The sequence below is a fragment of the Muscardinus avellanarius genome (assembly GCF_963383645.1).
Source record: "Muscardinus avellanarius genome assembly, chromosome: 11".
Lineage (NCBI taxonomy): Eukaryota > Metazoa > Chordata > Mammalia > Rodentia > Gliridae > Muscardinus > Muscardinus avellanarius.
Genome location: NC_137797.1, coordinates 65,916,009 through 65,933,147, shown reverse-complemented (window position 1 = coordinate 65,933,147; position 17,139 = coordinate 65,916,009). Strand labels below are relative to the sequence as shown.

At 35.8% G+C, this 17,139-nt stretch overlaps 1 protein-coding gene across 1 annotated transcript; it reads right to left on the bottom strand.

The window, feature by feature from the left end:
* Window positions 1–10,246: 10,246 nt before the first annotated feature.
* On the bottom strand, window positions 10,247–11,194 carry LOC308269504 (olfactory receptor 9K2-like; the record flags this gene model as incomplete). Its single annotated transcript, XM_080704868.1, has 1 exon — window positions 10,247–11,194. One exon carries the CDS (start codon window positions 11,192–11,194, stop codon window positions 10,247–10,249), a length of 948 nt encoding a protein of 315 aa, XP_080560994.1.
* Window positions 11,195–17,139: the final 5,945 nt, after the last annotated feature.

Below are 17,139 nucleotides of genomic sequence, written 5' to 3'. Positions count from 1 at the left end.
ACTTATTAAACTTTACCAAAGAGAAGGAAAACACACCTTGACAATGCATAAATAGTCATGTCAAATTTATTAGCAGTATCTAAAGACTATGAATGCCTCAATTGTCCATCATTTTGTGAGTAGACAAACAAAATTTGGTACATGTGTTCAAGAGAAGATGGAACGCGGAGCTGAGCACAGTGGCACCTGCCTGTGGGCCACATTTGAAAAGCGATCAGGAGGAAAACACAGCAAGTGCTATGTGCATATATGTTTCTATCATTCTGTACTTCCTTATTATGTATAATTACAAAGCATCAATAAAAATATTTTAAAAAAGAATTGAGCCAGGTGTGGTGGTACATCCTGTTATTCCAGTGCTTGACAGGCTGAGGCAAGAGGATCACAGGTTCAAAGCCAGCCTCAGCAACTTAGTGAGGCTTCCAGCAATGTGGTAAGACCCTACTTCCAAATAAAAACTAAAAAGATCTCATTGGTAGAATACCCTCTGATTAAATTCCAAGTACCACGAAAATAAATAAATTAAGCAAATAAATAAATAAATAAAAATAAAAAAAGAATTGGGCTCTTCTTTCTTTGAAGACTTGCTCCTTTGCAGGACTCAGAGTGTTATGAAAAGGACTCTTCAAATTATTCTCAAAAGAGGGTTAATTAAATATGCCTTTTTCAGCCTAAAAATCTTTATGCACCATATCAAAAGAAAGGACAACACATTAGCACAGTGGCTATTTCCATGAAAAAAATCTTCTTCAATATTTTCTACCAAGCTGGGCATGGTGCACATGCTTGCAATCCCAGTACTTGGGAAGCTGAGACAGGAGGATTGTAAGTTCACAGCCAGAGACAGCAACTTAGTAAGGCCCTGTTTCAAAATAAAGAAAGAAAAATGCCCTTGGGCTCTATCCCCAGTACTGCAAAAAGAAAAAAAAAAAAAAAGATTATCTACTAAATGATTGAGACAAGTGTATCTTCCACAAGTATAATTTTTCTCTAGTGGAAAATTGAACAAAATCCTCTTTCTTAAGTCCCCAGTGAGTCCCTCTTTCTACAGAATGGTCATCTTCCTTTGCTTGTCATTTTTATTTGTATTGCCTCCATAATTTTTTAAAAAATCTTTTCTCTCATTTTATGCTTTGTGCCTTAAAATCAGTAATTAAAGTTTATGAATATCACCATAATTATTTATTTACCTTTTCCTGGAAAACCATCTATTTTATCTTGTTCAATTATATTTTTAAAATGTATCAAAAAAGTTTTCCCTGACCATTTCCCTGACCGTCTTCTTCAGAGGCTCTACTTTCTTTGTATTTTCCATGCATGTCTTGATTTACTCTTTTTACTATATTAAATTTCACCTTTCTATTCAGCCATTTATCTTTCTCATTTGTTGTAATGTCTTAAGTACAGAAACTACTAATATCTAGAATTTTTATAGGGCCAAGAATGCATCAAAAATCAATAGACTTTTTTTTTTTTTTTTTGGTGGTACTGGGGTTCCTGGAAGCCTTTCTAGCCAGCGCACGCGGCTGGCTTTGAACCTGCGCGATCCTCCTGTCTCTGTCTCCCAAGCACAGGGATTACAAGCGTGAGCCACCACGCCCGGCAAAATCAATAGATTTGATTTGATGAATGATCCCCACAGAGAAAAATATTACAAAAATGGATTATCTTTAGTTTTTTTTTAAAAATAATTCATTACAGTTTTTCTGAAAAAAGTGAGAATCTTAAAGAATAATTTATCAACCTCATAGATTCTTAAATGGGCATAAAATGGTGCTAACACCAGCAGAGAAACCAGAAAATAAATGTGTCGTTCTTCCAGACTTTGGAAAAATAAGAATGATTCACACGCAAGCCTTATGAACCTGTGCCTTGCCAAGTATCTGATTCTCCCACCGCACAGACTAAAAGAGTTTTTTTTTCTTATTCTTTTTTTGGTGGTACTGGGGTTTCTGGAAGCCCTTTTACCTCTGGGCTACACTCCCAGACCTATTTTATACTTTTTTATTTGGAAACAGGGTCTCTTAAGCCAGCGCGGCTGGCTTTGAACCTGCGTGATCCTCCTGTCTCCGCCTCCCAAGCTCGGGGATTAGGAGCGTGCGCCACCATGCCCGGTTTTAAAAGATTTCTTAAATAAGCCTGATTTTTAAAGCTTCTCTTTTATTACATTAGATTTTATTTCTGCCAATTACATCCCTATCCTCATAACTGATACACAATAAACAATAAATACCTAAACAGTATCTGCAGAGAACCAGTTCCAAAGTTTGAAATATATTTTCTCTAAAAGCAAATTACACAGTAATGAACTGTACTGAAATGAAAGTGAAGTAAGGAGGAAGCCATTCCAAAATCAACAGCTGAGCAGAACAGTTCATATTTTACATTATTGACCAGCATCAGTTGCAAGCTCTCAGTAAATGGAATCTAAAAACAAAGCCTCTAACATTAAGATTTCTAAGACCTGTAGAGACAGTCTTCATATCAATGTGTCTCTAAATTATGTCTATGCCATTAAATTACAACACTATTACAATGGAATTAAATAATATTTTTCTGTAGTTTAATTTGAAATCAGATGTTGTGAGACCTCTAGGACTGCTTTTTGCTTAGAAGTGCTTTGACTATTCTGGGTCTTTTGTTCTTTCAAATAAATTTTAAGACTGCTTTTTCTAGTTCTGTGAAAAATGTCATCGATACTTTAATGGATTTAATGTAATCTTTAGATCACTTTTAATAATATTGCCATTTTAACAATATTAATTTTATCTAACCAGGAACATCAGAGGATTTTCTATCTTCTAGCCTTCTTCAATTACTTTTTTCAGTGTTCTGTGATTTTCATTGTAATCTTCTTTGATAATATTTATTCTTAGGTCTCTCTGTCTCTCTGTCTCTGTCTTTGTCTCTGTCTCTTTCTCACTCAATTTTTTTCTGGAGCAATTGTGAATGAAATTATTTTCTTGATTTCTTTCTTAGTGAGCTTATTATAGCTGTATAGAAATGTTGTTGATTTTTGTATGTTGCCTTTGTATCCTGCTAGATCACTGAGTTTATTTATCATATCTAGACATCTTCTAGTGGAGTCTTTGAGTCTTCTAAGTATAGCACCATATCATCTGCATATGGGGATAATTTAAATTTTTCCCTTCCTATTTGTATTCCTTTTGTTTATTTCTCTTGACTATTGAACTGGCTAAAATTTTAAGCACTTTGGAGCCATAGTAAAAAAGCAAAGATAAAAAAATAGAAGTGCTGTAAAAACAGAACTGGACAAATAGAAACCTTTATAGAAGAGCTAATGCCAATACTCCTCAATCTCTTTCATGAAATAGGAAAAACGGGACTCTTCCAAATACATTATATGAAGCCAGCATCACATTAATACCAAAACCAAATAAAGACAGTTCAAGGAAGAAAAACTACAGGCCTATGTCTTTCATGAACTTGGATGCAAAACCGCTAAATAAAATATTAGCAACATGCATTCAAAACTACATCAAGAGAATCATACACCATGACCAGGTAGGGTTCATCCCAGGGTTGCAAGGCTGGTTCAACATACAAAAATCAATCCATGTAATTCATCATATAAACAAAACCGAAGACAAAAATAACATGATCATTTCAATAGATGGTGAAAAGGTATTTGATAAAATCCAACATCCATTTATGATAAAAGCACTACAGAGAATCGGAACAGAAAGAACATAACTCAACATCATAAAGGCAATCTACAATAAACCCACAGCCAACATCATATTTAAATGGGGAAAAACTTCCAGAATTTCCCCTAAAAACAGGAACAAGACAAGGATGCTCATTATTACCACTTCTTTTCACTATAGTACTTGACACTCTAGCCAGAGAAATAAGGCAAGAAAAGCAAATCAAAAGAGTAAAAATAGGAAAAGAAGAACTCAAACTTTTACTATTTGCAGATGACATGATAATATACTTAGAAGACCTAACAGACTCAGCCAAAATGCTTATAGAACTGATCAAAAACTTCAGCAAAGTGTCTGGATACAAAATCAATCTTCAAAAATCAGAAGCTTTTCTGTATGCCAACCATAAATCTACTGAAAAAGAAATTCAGAAAACACTTCCACTCAGGATTTCCAATAAAATAAAATAAAATAAAATAAAATACTTAGGAATAAACTTAACCAAGGAGGTAAGAGACCTCTACAAAGAAAATTATAAAACATTGAAAAAAGAAATCAAAGAAGATCTTAGAATATGGAAAGATCTGCTATGTTCATGGATAGGCAAAATAAATATAATTAAAATGGCCATTCTTCTAAAAGTGATCTACAGATTCAATGCACTGCCCATTAAATTACCAAGATCATTCCTCACATAGAAAAAAATCAGTTCCTAAATTCATTTGGAACAGCAAAAAAACCAGAATAGCTAAAGTTCTCAGCAAGACAAACCATGCAAGAGGAATCACAAAACCCGACTTTAAACTATACTACAAAGTCATTGTAACAAAAACAGCATGGTACTGGCACAAAAACAGATACATAGACCAATGGAGCAGAATATCACACTCAGAAACAAATCCACACACTTAAAGCCAATTGATTTTGACAAAGGGGCCAAAAACATACACTGGAAAGAAGATAGCCTGTTCAACAAATGGTGTTGGCAAAACTGGTTAACCATATGCAGAAAAATGGAAATAAATCCTACTTTCTCAATTCAAAATGGACTTGGAAATTAGACCAGAGACCTTGAGGCTCCTTGAAGAGGGCATAGGTCCACCACTGCAACACATAGGCAGAAATAAAAATTTCTCAACAAAACCCCAAAGGCACAAGAAACTAAAAAACGAATCAATACATGGGAGTGCATGAAACTGAAGAGCTTCTGTACAGCAAAGGATACTGTCAAAAACCTCAATCGAGAGCCAGAATGGGAGAAGATTTTTGCCACCTATTCCTCTGATAAAGGACTAATATTTAGAATATACAGAGAACTCAAGAAACTCAGCACTAAGAAAAATTACACAATCAAAAAATGGGCAAGTGAATTACATAGACACCCACGAAAGAAGAAATGGCCAATAAATGTATGAAAAAATGCTCAACATCATTAGCAATCAGAGAGATGCAAACCAAAACTACCCTGAGACTTCACCTAACTCCCAACTAGAATGGCAATCATTCAAAACACAAACAACAACAAATGTTGGTGAGGATGTGGAGAAGTGAAAACTCTAACACATTGTTGGTGGGATTGCAAATTAGTGCAACCACTTTGGAAAAGAGTATGGAGGATCCTCAGAAGAATGGGAACAAACTTACCATTTGATCCAGCAATACCTCTTCTGGGTATCTACCCAAAAGAAAGGAAACCAAACTACCAAACTAATGCATGCATATCTATGTTCATAGCTGCACAATTCACCATAGCCAAACTATGGAAACAGCCAAAATGTCCATCAAACAGATGAATGGATTACAAAACTGTGAGATATGTACACAATGGAATTTTGCTCAGCCATAAAGAAAAACACAATTACATCATTTACAGGGAAATGAATGGAACTGGAGGACATTATGCTAAGTGAGATTAGTCAGTCACAAAAAATAAGAAATCAGATGTTTTCCATGATATGCAAAAGCTAGGGAAGAATGGGTAACAGGGAGGACTCTAGATGAAGATCTTATAGAGGAGCAAATAAGGTGACCTAACTGAAAGAGGGAAACTCTCTAAAGCACATGATGCACTTAAACATATCAAAGTCAATCTCTAAGCCAAGCGTGGGAAGGAAGGATGGGGAGGAGATGGGGTGGGCATCAGGTATGGATAATTGGGTGATGTGTGCATGTATGTCTACACAAGTCTTTTATCCCATTATGAGTATGAGTACAAGGTACCAATAAAAAGAATCAAGAACAACTAGGGAGGGCAAAGGTCTTCAATAAGAGTTGATCCATAGACGACTATCTCAGAGCACATTATAATCAGACTATGAGAGATGAAGCACAAAAATGCTGAAAGCAGCAAGAGAAAAGAAGCAAATAATATGGAAGGAAGATCCAGTGCACCTAGCAATAGATTTCTCAGCAGAAATGCTATAGGTGGAAGTGCAGGATTATATATTTATTTATTTTTATTTTATTTATTTATTTTTTGGTGGTACTGGGGTTCCTGGAAGCCCTTATACCTCTGGGCTACACTCCCAGACCTATTTTATACTTTTTTTACATTTGGAAACAGGGTCTCTTAAGGCAGTGCAGGCGGCTGGCTTTGAACCTGCGCGATCCTCCTGTCTCCGCCTCCCAAGAGCGGGAATTACAAGCGTACGCCACCACTCCCAGCAGGATTATATATTTAAATACTTAATAGGAAAAAAAAACCTCTGAGCTAATTGGGTGATGTGTGTATGTATGTCTCCACAAATCTTTATCCCAAGAAGATGTATGACTATAATGCACCAATAAAAAATTTAAAAATATAAAATAAAAATATAAAAAAAGAAATAATAGAGACAAACACACAAAGCTGTACTCATCTGATTATTAACAAAAGCACCAAAAACATACATTGGCGAAAATCCCAGAATCATTAACAAATGGTGGTGTGAAAACTGAATATCCACATGTAGAAGAATGAAACCAGATTCCTAGCTCTCATCTGGCACAAAAGTTAACTCCAAATGGATAAAAACCCTAAATATAAGATTAAAAACATTGTAACCTCAAGGAGAAAAAAACAGTTAACACTCCACCATATAGGTACATCCAGTAATCTCCAAACTAGGACCCCTGCAGCTCAGGAAATAATATCAAGAATTAATAAATGAGATATCATCAAATTATAAAGCTCATGTACATCAAAGAAAACAATTAACATAATAAAAGGAGCCTATGTAATGAGAGAACATCTTTGCCAACTACTCTTCTAGTAGAGTAGCACTATCCAGAATATATGAAGAATTCAAAGAATTCTACTCCAAAAATCAAGCAACCCATTTAATAAATGAGCATACGAACGAAACAAATAATTCTCAAAGGGAAAAGTACAAATGGCCAATAACTATGTGAAAAAATGTTCAACATCTTCAGATATCAGGGAATGTAAACCAAGACCATATTGAGATTTCATTTCATGCAATGATTAAGAATACAAATGGTAGGACTAATATCTAGAATACATAAAAATACCTAACACCAAAACCCAATAAATGAGTAATTAAACTGAATAGAAGTTTCTCAAAAGAAGAAATACAAATAATCAACAAATATATAAAAATGTTTAACATAACTAGCAATCAGGGAACTGCAATCAAAACTACACTGAGCTTTCATTTAGCCCCAGTTAGAATGGCAATCATCAAGAATTCAAACCTTAATAAATACTGGTAAGAATCTGGGAGAAAAGGAATACTTATACACCATTGGTAAGATTGTAAATTAGAACAACTTTTATGAAAATCAGTATGGCGGTTCCTCAAAAGACTAGGAATGGCATGGTGGTACATACCTGTCATTCCATACTTGAAAAGCTGGGACAGAGGGACCACAGGTTTGAAATCAGCCTCTTCAATTCAGCAAGACTCTCAGCAACCTAGTAAGACCCTGTTTTAAAATTAAAAAATAATTTAAAGAACATGATGTATACCCACAAATATATCAAAGTCAATCAATAAGCCAAACATGAAAAGGAGGGTGGGGGAGGGAATTGGGTGGGAACTGGGTAAGGGATAATTGAGTGATGTGTTCATGAATGCCTCTACTATCTTGTACTCCATTAAGATGTATGATCACAATGTACCAATAAGAAAATTTTTAAAAATTAAAATTAAAAAAATTAAGGAATGGCTGGGTGTGTAGCTTGGAGGTAGAATGCCCCTGAATTCATTCCCCAGGACCACAAAAACAAAAAACAAAACAAAACAAAAAGGACTAGGAAAAGAACCAAAATATGACCCAGCTATTCTTTTCCTTGATATCTTTCCAAATATTTAAAGTCAGAATACTATAGTGATACATACATACTCATCTTTATAGCAGCACAATTCACAACAGCCAAATCATAGAACCAATCTAGGTATCAATCAATAGGTGAATGGACAATGTGGTATATACATACATATACTCAACCATAAAGAATGGAATTATGTCACTTGCAGGGAAATGGGTGGAATTAGAGAACACTGCACTATGTGAAATCAGCCAGCCTCAGAAAGCCAAGAGTTGCATTTTCCTCTTATATGTGGAAACTAGAAAAAAAATAAGAAAGAACAGAGACTATGATAATAAGGAGTGAGACCAGTAGAACAGTGGAAGAAGATCAGAGGAGAGGGGAGAAGAAGGGAAAGGGATGCTCAAGGAAGGAAACAGAGGAAATAGTATGTCCATGTATGAAGGTATCAGTATCAAATTAACTAATTTTTATGGGGAGGCAAGTAGAGGTTAGAAGAAAACCATCCGAAAAGATGTTGTGTGTATATATGAATGTATCACTTTGAATCTCACTTAAATCTATAATTATATTGCATCAATAAAACTATTAAAAAAAGAATAGGAATGACAATAAATACTGGCAAAGATTCAGGGGAAAAGGTGCACTTATAAACTGTTGATGGGAATGTAAATTAGTTCTGCCTCTATGGAAATTAGTATGAAGTTTACTCAGAAAGCTACATATTAAACGACCATAAGATGCAGCTATACTTTAGAGATAAATGCATACCCATGTTTGTCACAGCACAATTCACAATACACAAGTTATGCGATCAGCTTAGCTGTACACAAATGGATACATAAAGAAAGTGTGATACACACACACACACACACACACACACACACAAAATGGAGTTTTACTCAGTCATAAAGAAAATAAAATCATGTCATTTGTAGGGAAATGGATGGAACTAGAGAGCGTTACGTTAAATGAAATAAGCCAGGCTCACAAAGACAAGTGTTACGTGTCTTCTTTCATATGTGAAAGATAAAGGTTAAGAAGAACAAAAAGGATCTCATGAAAATAGAAGGGGTCAGGGCAGAGGACCAGGCCCTGGGGAAGAAAGTGGGGGAAATAGGAGGTGCTGGGGTTGAAAGTGGTCAAATTATGTTACATGCATCTACAAATATACCACAATGAAGCCCAGTTTTTTGTACAATTAATATGTACCAGTAAAACTACTTTTCCTCAGGGTCGTGACCAGAGCTTCTTAAGTATCCTTTTATTCCTTACAGAGTAAATAAAAGATTTAACATGGGAGTGACTAGGTCTTACCATAAGGAGGCCATATGTATTTTGGTGAATACCTTGCTTTCTTTAGCAAACATTCCATAGCAATAGTTAACAAGACACAAAAAGATTCACATTGAAGGTGTGAGCATTAAAAATGTTTGCAGTTTCCTATCTCCCACTTAAACTTCTGAATTATGATCCATCAACTGGTAGTGTCTCAGAGCACTCCACCACATCTGGCATGCTCAAAATACAATTTCCAAAGTTAATGTATATAGGAAAGGTTATTTATTGCCAGATAATTATTATTATTATTTTTTACTTTCTGTGTAATACATGTAAAATATTTGATTGAGAACATTTTATAACTATTGCACATGCTAATAAAACTACTTATAGAATTGAAAAAGATATTTTATTTAAAAAATAATCTAAGCCAGGTGTGATGGCACACACTTGTAATCCCAGTACCTGGGAGGCGGAGACAAGAGGATCACAAGTTTGAAGCCAGCCTCAGTAACTTAGGCCCTTTACAATTTAGCGAGACCCTGTTTCAAAGTAAATAACAAAAAAATAGGGCTGGGGGTATAGCTCAGATGTAAAATGCCCCTGGGTTCAACACCCAGTACTGTAAAAAAAGAAAATCTAGGCATCTTTGTTAATTATCCATGATTGTATGTAGGAGAGAAGAATAATCTCAAAGAAAAATACTAGACAAAGTAATGTTTGAACAGTATAATAAAACATGAAAACTTGTTCAACACTATGAAATACATGTTAATTCTCTGAAATAAAAGGTCATTGGAGATCAGTGAGAGATTCACCATTAAGGCTTCCTTCATGGGGGGAAATTCTACAAAATGCAGGATCTTTAGGATTAATAATGTCTCCTAAGGTGTAAAATAATATTTGGAAAAGATCTATCGCATGAAAAAAACTACTAGTAGTATTTTTGTAATTACTGAGAGAATAAGTCATTAATGGTCGCAAGAGGTATGAAATAAATAGCCACAATACAACTGGTGGAAGAAAACTAGTAGTCAAAAATAGCATTCTTCTTCTCTAGAAGTTTTTTGACAGCCTCTTTGACATCCTTGTTTCTCAGAGAGTAAATCAAAGGGTTCAACATTGGCGTGATCAGAGAGTAACACAGGGAGGCCACTTTACTGAGTTCTGGAAACCTGTCAGGGGTGAGATACATGAAAAAGACAGCACCGTACAGCACGCTCACGACGCCCAGGTGAGAGCTGCAAGTGGAGAAGGCTTTCTTACGTCCCTCCGTGGAGCGTATCTTCAGAACCGTGGACACGATGTACATGTAAGAAATAATAATGACTATGATGGTAGGCAAGATAATGATGCCTGCTAGGGAAAAGGATACCAGTCTGTGGATAAAGAGGTCAGAACAAGAGATTCTCTGAAGTGGGCGAGTATCGCAGTAAAAGTGGTCAATGGCCCGGGAAGCACAAAAGGATAAAGTAAATGTCATGCTGGTCTGAAGAACTGAGCTGACACAGCCACAGAAATAGGAGCCAGCTACCAGCTGGGTGCAGAGACGGGTCGACATCTGGACAGAATAGAGGAGTGGGTTGCAGATGGCAATGAAGCGGTCATAGGCCATGGCGGCCAGGAGAAACCCCTCAGTCACGATGAAGAGCGCAAAGAGAAAGGACTGGGCCACACAGCCTGCAAAAGAGATGGACTTGCTCTCAGACCAGAAGTTAGTCATAGCCTTGGGGGCAATAACAGTAGAATAGAAGAGATCGACAAAGGAGAGGTTGCCTAGGAAGAAATACATCGGTGTGTTCAGCCGGGGATCAGTCATAATAATGGCCATCATCCCAACATTCCCCAGAAGGATCATGGCATATACAAGCAGAAATATGAGGAAGAGGAGAATATGGAGCTCTGGGCTGACCTCGAAGCCCACGAGAATGAAGTCGGTTGCTTCTGAGTGGTTGCTGGTTCTCCTGTCACCCATGGACCACACCTGGTGAGAGATGGAGCAAAATCAACAAACTCTTTGCTTTCATCCTGGTGATGGTAATATTTTAAAGTGTAGAAATAGAGTATTTACAGCTTAAAGATTTCACAAAGAACAATTTTCATATCCTCAAGAACATGAGTTTGTATTAGATATTAGGCTTCTTAAATTGCAGATGTATCAAGTGTAGTGAAAGAAATTCTTTGTTTTTTGTGTTTAAACCATACATTTTATTGGTTTTAGCAAGAAAGTAGTGTAATTTTTGTTTCATTTTACTCACATCCTTAATTTCTATAATTATTTATAGTTAATAATTATCTATATCTGAAAGAATTATTAACATATTCTTAGATAGAAATATTACATACAGTCCTACCATGATTTATAGCCATTATATTATTATAGCTAAGTCAGTATTTGAATTACTACATGATAGAAATAAACATTTAAAAGTATTTTTTACCTTGTTTTACTTTGATGCATTTAGCTTCCATTGTTGGTGCAGCAATCTTTGAAAACAAAAAACAGGATTTATTGGCATGTTAAAATTAATAATATCAAACAAACAAACTTTAAGCCTTGAAAAATAAAATTCTGTGAAGCTTTTTTTCAAATACATATTCATTTTCCTTATTGCCTTATTGTGCATATTTCATTTCTATTCTATTAGTAGTTATTTAATTAAACAATTCCATAACCTTTTAGCCTTTTTTTCTTTGAGGAGAGAGGAGAGAGGAGAGAGAGAGAGAGAGAGAGAGAGAGAGAGAGAGAGAGAGAGAAAGGCATCTCAGTCCTACCAAAGCCCTGTTAAATAAGTTAAAGGGATCTTACTCTATACTCAGGGCGAGTAAAATTAAGGTATAATCTAAGTAAAGTTCTTTTTCTGAATTCTGTTATCTTTTATACATCTTAATGTGAGGATAATGGCATCACCATTGATATTTAAGGTCTGTAGTAAACCTTGTGTCATCCAGGCTCTCTGAGGACCTGGCAGAGCAGCGGTTATCTGTGGTGGCCTTCCTTCCTTACACTTACATGTACCTTTTCTCCAGAACATTTCTTTGTTGGGGTTTTCCTCATCTTCTTTGATGGATTCCACTGAGAGAGTAGTAATAATAAAGTTAATTATCTGCAGGCCCTTGGGCTGTTGTCCATGAGGATACAAAAAAATCTCAGATATAAACAGAGTCTAATAATAGTCACAATACAAGGAATTGTTTTCATCTTTGTGTATCTTCTTCAGAAGTCTCTGGATTTCATTGAAAAAGAAAATAATTTCTTGTTATTATCACAGGAATTTGATAGGTATAGAGAAACAGATAAAATAATTTGCATCACATGGGGAAACCTTTAGATAAATGAACACTTTAAACTTCCTAGCAAGCTGCATTTGCTAAAAGTTTGAAAAGCCAAATGTTTTCTCCAATTTAGTTACCTTCTATTTCTTGATGACAGACATTATTTCATGATATGGAAAATGGCTTCTAAATTACAAACTCAAAATTAGATGATGCTGTGCTAATTCCATGCTTTCCTATACTTAAATACTAAACAGCTGCAATTTTAATGGGAGATATAAGAGCATTCAATATAATTCTTTAAAAAAGTATCAGTAAAGTATTTGAAAAATTAGAACGTACATTTAAAAATTCCCTAGTGAATACTGTGACTGAAAAACTACATTAAAACTGTAGTGATAATACTCCTTTTAATAGGTACAATATTCTAAGGATGTCATTTCTCTCTAAATATTTCTGCAAGTTAATTACAATACCATTTTAGAAAATCATTTTAATAATTTTATGGTGCATTATAATAACATTTCATAACGAGGTTGGTGCATTTCTAGCCTCACATCATAATGTAGTTCATATTGATGGTGACATGCATGCACATAGCATTGGTGGGCTTTGCCCTGACTCCCTCCCAATCCTGCCTTCCCAAATAGGATATTTAGATTGGCACTGGTATTCTCCCATATGTACATAATGTTGATGGAAGCAATTCCTCCATTGATCCTCCCTCTCCCCACTCCCCTTCCCCTAGACCACCTCCCTGGCTCCACTCCAATTTCTCCCTCATTATCTGTCCTTCCTAGCTTCAGCATATGAGAAAGAAAAGGTGACCCTTCACTTCCTATGACTGGCTAATCTCACTTAACAATGTTGTCCAGGTCCATCTATTTTCCTGCAAATGACATAATTTTGCTATTCTTTTTTGCTGAGTAGAATTCCATTGTGTGTATATCCCATTATTTTGCGATCCCTTCTGTTTATGGATACCTGGGTTGGTTCCACGATTTGACTATTATGAATTGTGCTTCCATAAACATGTTTATGCATATATTTCTGTAATTTTATAATTTCAGACTCTTTGGAAAAATACCTAAGAGTGGTATAGCTAGATCATATGATGGATCTATTCTCAATTTTCTGAGGAATCTCCATATTGATCTTCATTGTGGCTATACTAATTTGCAATCCCACCAACAGCGTAGAGGAATTGCTATTTCTCTACATCCTCACCAGCATTTATTGTTGTTTGACTTCTTAATGATTGCCATATTCTAGTGTTAAGTTTTTGTGTATTCTAGATATTAGTCTTTGAGGACCAATAGCTGGCAAAGATCTCCATAGTGGCTGTACTAAATTGTAATCCAACCAACAGTGTAGAAGAGTTTCTATTTCCCTACATCCTTGCCAGCATTTATTGTTGTTTGACTTCTTGATGATTGCCATTCTGACTGGGGTTAGATGGAATCTCTATGTAATTTTGACTTGTATCTATCTCCCTGATTGCTAATGATGTTGAACATTTTTAAATGCATTGATTTCCATTTATGTATTTATTTGTCTCTTCTTTTGTAAAGTTCAATGGCTTATTTCTTGATAGGATTATTTTTGTGTTAATTCTTTGAGTTCTTTGTATATTTTAGATATTAGTCCTCTATCAGAAGGATAACTGGCAAAGATCTCCCATTCTCTAGGCTCTCTCTTTAGACTCTTGATGGTTTCGCTTGATAAGCAGACACTTTTTAGTTTAATGCCATCCCATTTATTAATTCTTTTTCTTTCTTTCTTTTTGTTTTTGGTGGTACTGGGGTTCCTGGAAACCCTTCTACCTCTGGGCTACACTCCCAGACCTATTTTTTTATACCTTTTTTTTAAAAAAATTTGGAAACAGGGACTCTTAAGCCAGCAAGGCTGGCTTTGAACCAGAGCAATCCTCCTGTCTCTGCCTCCCAAGCGTGGGGCTATTAATTCTCTCTCTCTTTTTTAAATTTACTGAGGTTTGGGGGACTTATTGGGGAAGTTTGCACCTGGACCTATATGTTGAAGTGTTGAACCTCTGCCCTTGCATTCACCATGATATAGTTCAGGGTGACTGAGGCATACGTGCACACAGCACTTGTTGAATCCTCCCACAGTTTCCACCACATTTTTCTCCCTCCCTCCCTCCCTCCCTCCCTATGCATGGCATTGTGATCAGCACTGATAAATCTGTGTGTGTACATCATGTCCATTGAAGTGATTCCCTCTTTAAGTCTTCTCCCCTCTGGCCTTCCTCAGTTAGGTCCCCTTCTTCACTCCATTAAAGTTGCTTCTGCTTAGTCTGGAGTCCCCCTGTTCTTAGTTTCTCCCTAGCTTCTATATATAAGGAAACACATCTGACCTTTCACTTTTGTGACTGACTAATCTCACTTAGTTTAATATTCTACAGTTCCGTCCACTTCCCTGAAAATGACATATTCTGTTCTTTTTATGGCTGAGTAGAATTCCATTGTGTGTTGTCCCATAATTATGTAACCCACTCATCTGTTGATGAACATCTGGGCTGGTTCCATAGTTTGGCAATTGTGAATTGTGTTTCTAAAAACATAGATATGCATGTGTTACTGTGGTAGTCTGGTTTCAATTCTTTTGGGTAGACAGCCAGGAGTGGTATAGCCAGGACATATGATAGGTTCATTTTTATTCTTCGGAGAAACCTCTATTGGTTTCTAAAGTGATTGTACTAGTTTTGAATTTTTGAAATGCTTAGGGCTGTTTAATGACAAAGCTTTAATAAAGCTGCATTTTGGAATTTATAATGTATCTAGATATGCACATAATAACTATATCTTAAAGACAGGAGTATGTTCAATGCACCTACAAGGTTGTAAGATTTCTATAGTTTATGTAAATTATGCACTACTAACTCAAATAGTCTATGAAAAATTAAAAGATATATTTAACCCTACAGCAACCATTTAAAGAATAAAACATATTAGGATAGCAAAAATCCAATAAATTTATTAAAACAGAAACTTCATAAGAGTATTGAATATTTTCTCTTTTATACTTTTATTGGTGCGTTGCAGTCTCACTTCATAATGTGGTTCGTAGTGATGGTAACATAATGCACACAGCTCTTGGTGGGCTTTCCCCCGCTCCCTCCCCAGTCCCTCTTTCCCTATACAGGATATTGAGATGGCATTGGTATTATCATGTATGTACATAATATCACTGGAAATAATTCCTTCATTGGTCCTCTGTCTCCCCCCCTCCAGGTCACCCCTTGGGTCCCCTAGAGTTTCTCCTTCATTTTCTAAAGTCTCCCTAGTATCCTCATTACCCCTCGGCTTCTGCATATGAGAGAAAACATATGACTTCACTTTCTGGGACTGGCCAATCTCACTTAACATAATCCTCTTCAGGTCCATATACTTTCCTGCAAATGATGCAATTTTGTTCTTTATTGCTGAGTAGAATACCATTGTGTATATATCTCATAATTTTATTATCCATTATCTGTTGATGGACCCCTGGATTCCTATTTCCCTAAATCCTCCCCAATTTTATTGTTCTTTCACTTCCTGATTCAAATTGACATAACAGATATGTTTGCATTTTTATGCATAGTAAATGCAAAATGCATAGGATGATGGCTCTGTGAACTATCTGGTGTACTATTTATTGTTTTATTGTGGTGGAAAAATTTAAATCACCTGTCAAGCCGGGCATGATGGTGCATGCTTGTAATCCCTGTGCTTGGGAGGCTGAGACAGGAGGATCGCACAGGTTCGAAGCCAGCCTCAGCTACTTACTGAGACTCTCAGCAACTTAGTGAGACCCTGTTTCCAAATAAAAATATAAAATAGGTCTGGGAGTATAGCCCAGAGGTAGAAGGCCTCTGGGTTCCACCCCCAGTACCACCAAATAAATAAATAAATAAATAAATAAATAAATAAATAAATCACCTGTCAAAGGAAATGAGAAATTTTGTGTAGCATGATGTCAACATATGAATGAGTAAACTTACACAAGAAAATTGAAAAACATTGGATCTATAGATATTTAAAGGCTCTTCAAATTATAAAAATTACCTTAATGAATTTTTATTGTTTTATTCAATTATACAGAAACTTCCTGCCCTCTTGCCCTTTGTTTGTGCTATTAGAACCCAGTTTGTAATAGAATGTTTGATAACTTGCTATCTTCTCATTGGATATCCTAATAGAACAATGTTGTATTATTATATTTTTTCTTTTTAAAAAATTTTTTAAAATTAATTAATTTATTTTTTAAATTGGTGCACTGTAGTCATATATCAATCATATTGGAGTACAAGACTTGAGAGGATATACAAGCACATATCATCCAATTAGCCCTCATCCAGCCCCCATCCCATTCCCTCCCCCTCCCTCCATCCCATGCTTCTTTGGTGATTAACTTTGATACATTTGTTTATGTACCTCCTGCGTTTTAAAGAGGCTCTGTCCTCCACTATTACATACCCTCTGATTGGTCACATTAGTTGCTTCACTATAGGGCCCTTTCTATAGCTCAACCTCTTCCTGTTGCCCCTTTCCTCCTACTTATTGCTGATTAGGAGAAGCGTCTGATTTATATTTTCTGCGGTATATCTCTGTGCATGCCGCGTTGCAAGTACCGATCCCACTC